The 5,000-nt window shown below is 66.2% G+C and overlaps 1 protein-coding gene across 1 annotated transcript in view; it reads left to right on the top strand.

Annotated features, from left to right (window-relative positions):
• Positions 1-939: 939 nt before the first annotated feature.
• The window catches only part of UNCX (UNC homeobox), a 4,244-nt gene continuing 183 nt past the window's right edge, over positions 940-5,000 (top strand). The window contains exons 1-3 of the mRNA XM_070779248.1: positions 940-1,237; positions 1,489-1,664; positions 3,664-5,000. The exon at positions 3,664-5,000 is cut by the window's right edge and continues 183 nt beyond it. Of these exons, the coding sequence (XP_070635349.1) occupies positions 964-1,237; positions 1,489-1,664; positions 3,664-4,803 (1,590 nt within the window). The 5' untranslated portion in view covers positions 940-963 and the 3' untranslated portion in view covers positions 4,804-5,000. The remainder of the gene's footprint in view (positions 1,238-1,488; positions 1,665-3,663) is intronic.

Here is a 5,000-nt window from a genome sequence, read left to right as displayed (position 1 = left end):
TTTTCCCTTGCGTGTGTAGGGGGCCTGACTGGCCGCCACCCCAAACTACTTTCCCCTTCTCCTCGCCTCCACTTTCCCCTGCCCCCAGGCCGGGTTTTACCCGGGTAGGGGGTACGGGGGTGGGGTGGTGTCAGGGTGCCTCCCCGGCCACCCTCACCTGCGTCTATAGAGAGGGATGCTGCCAATCAATCACAGAGGGCATTAATTACGCCTCTTTTATTGACGGGGCTGCCTCCTTAGGAGCCGTCTCTTTCGGAGTCACCTCCTCCCCCGCTCCGGCCTGCGCCTCCTCCCCTCCCCCGCCGCCTGGAGCCGGAGAGGAGATGAGAAACCCTTGTAGTTTTAAATTCAATGTGACAGTTTCGGAAAGAGCGGATGATGAATCTCCTATTATTGGATCAGTCTATTTGCCGCTCAATGTCTCTCTGTAATTGGAGCAACATCACTTTAAAGGTTCAGAGAGTACAGCATTTCTGGTGAAAAATCCCCACAACACGCCGGTGAATGTTTTAAAGGGAAATCTATTAGTGATTTGCGGAGGGGCGGGGGCCGGCGGCGGGTGGTGGCGCGGGCGGGGGCCGGCGGGGCCGGGGTGGGGGGCGCGCCGGGGGCCCGCGCCGGGCCGCGCCCCGCCCGCCCTCCCCCGTCTTGTTGTGACAGTTCCTGATACTGTTTATTGAGGTGCATGTCAGGTATAATTAGCAATCGATATGGAAAACGGCTCCGTGCGCCCAGCACGCCTCTGACGTCAGAGCCGATTAGCGCTTCTTATTGGTCCCAAATTCCCCGGGCCGCGGCTAATTACCGGGAGCTTGATGTTGATAAAGTAAAGCGCCGGAGTGCGGGCGAAGCATGTGTAGGGCTCCGGGTCCCTGTCTCCGCCGCCGCCGTCCGCGCCTCCCGCCGCTGGCCCGCCCCGGCCCCGGCCCGCGCCCCCCGCGCCCCGCCGGCCTCCCGCGCGAGATGATGGACGGCCGCCTCCTGGAGCACCCGCATGCCCAGTTCGGGGGCTCGCTGGGCGGCGTGGTGGGCTTTCCCTACCCGCTGGGCCACCACCACGTGTACGAGCTGGCCGGCCACCAGCTGCAGTCGGCCGCCGCCGCCGCGGTGCCCTTCTCCATCGACGGCTTGCTCAGCGGCTCGTGCGCCGCCGCCGCCGCCTCGGTGGTCAACCCCACGCCGCTGCTGCCGGCCGCCTGCGGGGTGGGCGGCGACAGCCAGCCCTTCAAGCTGTCAGGTAGGCGCGGCGGGCGAGGAGGGGGCGGCAGGGGGCAGGGGACCCCGTCTGGCGAAGGAGTGGCTCGCGGGCGGCCGTGGAACTGGCACCGCGGCCGCCGCTCCGGGGCCGCCTCGCTCGCCGCTCTCCGCCGGCTCAGGGCGCGCGGCAGCCCTGTCCGCTCGGCTGCCCCTCCTGGACAAAAGCGGGTGGCGGCCGCGCTCCGGCAGGGCCGGGGGCTGAGCCGCGCGGCGTCCTGTGCGTACCCGCAGACTCGGGGGACCCGGACAAGGAGAGCCCGGGCTGCAAGCGGCGGCGCACCCGCACCAACTTCACCGGCTGGCAGCTGGAGGAGCTGGAGAAGGCGTTCAATGAAAGCCACTACCCCGACGTGTTCATGCGCGAGGCTCTGGCGCTGCGCCTGGATCTGGTCGAGTCCCGAGTTCAGGTAAAGACCCGCCGTGCGCCCAGCGACTCGGCATCCCGCCGGCGGCATGCGCGGCCCGGCCCGCCTTTGTTCTCGACCTCCAGGTGGGAGACCGCAGGCTCCGCCAGAGCCCGCCGCGCGCTCGCCGGCCGGAAGCTGGGGGCTGGGGGCTCGGCGCCCCGCGGAGAGAGAAGCGGGCTTCCCGGGAGGGAGCCGAGGCGACTCGGGAGGGGCCGGAGAACGGCAGCTGCGTTCGAACCGGGGAGCTGCGTGACAATGGGGTCCGGCGACCGCGCGACACGAGGCTGGGGCGGGCGAGGTGGCCAGGAGGACCCGGCCCGGCTCGGACTTGGAGGAGACCCGGAGAAGGCGGGCTTGACGCCTCCGTGCCGGGGCTGGGGGCTCGCCCCCGAGCCTACGGCTAACGCGTTTGTTTACTTTCGTCTCTGAAATATTCACATGGAAACATACTTATCACTTTGCAGAAGGGGGCAGCTGAGGCGGAAACTTCAACACTTAAAACATGCGGGGGCGGGGGGGGGGGGCGGGTAGGGTGTCTGAATCTTCAACACCATCGATTATATCTTTTTTCCCCTCCTGTAATTTGATTTTCTTCCGAGACTGTCGGCCGTATTCTTTTTAAAAATACAGTGTCGATTTGGTGCGTTGAAAATTCAAGATGAATCATGCATAATTAAATGTTTCCCTAAAGTACAGACATCTTTTTTAGGTCAGTGCTGTGGGGAGCGGGGTATGGGCCACGATGTGGGCGCCGGACTTGGAGGCGCCTGTTTAGTACCAATAGCTTTGTCTAAAAAGGTGTCCTCTCCTGTGCCTGGGCCTCCCTGCTTGACCTCTTCTGTTTGTAAATCCTTTTATCCAATTTGTTCTAAGTGTCTTAAGTGAAGTCAAGACCTCTTCATTCCTCCTTTAACGTGGTAATGAGTAATTCTGGGTAACGGGAAGCAGACCGGAATATACACCTCACCCCCCACCCCGTTCAGGAAAAAAGATATTTAAAAAGAGAGAAAGGGCAGCAGCAGTCCTGGGGAGGTTACCACTTAACACCCAGAACCTTGGCACTGAAAAGGCTCCCCGTGACCAGGCCGGCCTGCTATTGTGCGGGTCTCTACACAGCCGGGAACAAAGAATTCGAATTACCGCGATCTTATGGGGAGGGTCCTGTGCCGGGGCTTCTCGGGATCTGAATCTGTGGTGCTGGAGCCAGGGTCTAGGGTGGCTGCCACCCTGCCGGCCCGCGGGGCTCCCAGGATCATGCCTGCGGAGGGGGCGAAGGTGCGGGTGGGCCCTGGCCGCTCCTCTGCAAGGCCTGGCAGCTGGCCTCCTGCTCCCCTGACCGCCAGTCCCCTGGTTCCAGCCAGTTCGAGGGCTGTGTTGGTGCTCTGGCCTGGAGCTTTCAGAAAAACGGGGGGTGGGGGAGAGCAGGCTGCTGAAGCTCTCCCTCCCAAGTTCAGCTCCCCAGGCCCTTCTGGGAGAAAAAGCACCCAAATTTCCCTTCACTGGAAACCCCCAAATCTGGGCTTTGACTCAGTCCCCAGGGAGCTGAAGACAGGTGTGGAGGGCAGCTGCGCCCTGCGGCTCCTGGTCCTCAAGCCAGACGCTCAGCCCTGGGCCAGTCGGGCTGCTTAGAACCCAAGCTGTGAGAAGCCAGGAGAGGCGAGGAGGGGCCCTGCCCTCTGCCTCCCAACCAGGAACCCAGCGCCCTCGGTCAGGGGCCAGACCGGTCCTGCCCAACGAAGGGGCAGCTCCCAGTTCCCCGAGGTGAGAAGCTGGAGCGGGAAGCCGGCGAGAGGCCCTGTCGGCCTCCTTCTGGGTGGAAAAAGATACACCTGCAGCCTGATACCAAGATCCGGCTCAGGGCCGGCTGGGCCGTGTGGCTCGGCTCCCGCCCCCTGGCCGGAGCCGAGGCTGTGCAGGCCTGTCTGTGGGGAGTGGGGAGGCCCGAAGCCCCCCACCGCCTGACCGTGCCCCCCTCCTCTCCCCTATCCGGCTGCTCTAGGTCTGGTTCCAAAACCGCCGTGCCAAGTGGAGGAAGAAGGAGAACACCAAGAAGGGCCCGGGGCGGCCGGCGCACAACTCCCACCCGACCACGTGCAGTGGTGAGCCGATGGACCCGGAGGAGATCGCGCGCAAGGAGCTGGAGAAGATGGAGAAGAAGAAGCGCAAGCACGAGAAGAAGCTACTCAAGAGCCAGAGCCGCCACCTGCACTCGCCCGGCGGCCTGTCCCTGCATAGCGCGCCCAGCTCCGACAGCGACAGCGGCGGCGGTGGCCTGTCCCCGGAGCCGCCCGAGCCGCCGCCGTCTGCCGCCGCGGCCAAGGGCCCCGGCGCGCACAACGCTGGCGCCGCCAGTGCAGCGCCCGCACCGCCTGGTGAGCCGCCTGCGCCCGGCACCTGCGACCCCGCCTTTTTCCCGAGCCAAAGAAGCGGCGCTGGCCCGCAGCCGCGGCTAGGCCGCCCCGTGGACAAGGACGTGGCCCCGTGTGCACCGGGGGCGGTGGCGGCTGAGCGCGGGGCCGCGGGCCCGCCCAAGGCCAGCCCGTTCAGCGTGGAGAGCCTGCTCTCCGACTCGCCGCCGCGCCGGAAAGCGCCCCCCGCCAACGCGGCTGCCGCGGGGCTGGACTTCACACCCGGGCTGCCGTGCGCGCCGAGGACCCTCATCGGCAAGGGCCACTTTCTGCTCTATCCCATCACGCAGCCGCTCGGCTTCCTGGTGCCGCAGGCCGCACTTAAGGGCGGCGCAGGCCCTGAGCCCGCGCCCAAGGATGCGCCTCCCGCCCCCGCCGTGCCGCCCGCTCCGCCTGCTCAGGCCAGCTTCGGGGCCTTCCAGGGGCCCGGCGGCGCTCCGGACTCGGCCTTCGCGCGCCGCAGCCCCGACGCTGTCGCCTCCCCGGGGGCCCCGACCCCGGCGCCTTTCCGGGATGCCGCGGCCTCGGCTGAGGGCGGCGGTGGGGACGGCGCGGATGCGGGCGCCACCTGCCCAGCGGCCCCGCCGCCTTCGCCGCCGCTTGCGCCGCCGCCCGGGCCTGGCTTGCCGGCTCCCAGCCCCGCTGCAGAGCCAGCCGTCGGCGGGGCCCCCGAGCCAGGCGCCCCGACCGGACCCAGCGCGCGGGATGGCGAGGAGGTGGACATGGACTGAGGGCGCTCAGCCGGGGAGGCGCTCAGCCGGCCGGCGCCCGCTCGCTCAGGCTCCGGCTCACACAGCAAAATCAGGTGATCGGCTTCGAAACACTGCTCTTTCCTCTTTCTTCCGTTTCCTTCCTTTTATTTTTATTATTATTATTATTTTTTTTTTTTTTAAGAAAAACGCTGTTATCAGTTCGGACGTAGGCAGCA

This window comes from Bos indicus, chromosome 25 (assembly GCF_029378745.1).
Source record: "Bos indicus isolate NIAB-ARS_2022 breed Sahiwal x Tharparkar chromosome 25, NIAB-ARS_B.indTharparkar_mat_pri_1.0, whole genome shotgun sequence".
In the NCBI taxonomy this organism is placed as follows: Eukaryota; Metazoa; Chordata; class Mammalia; order Artiodactyla; family Bovidae; genus Bos; species Bos indicus.
This window is presented reverse-complemented; position numbering and strand designations above follow the sequence as displayed.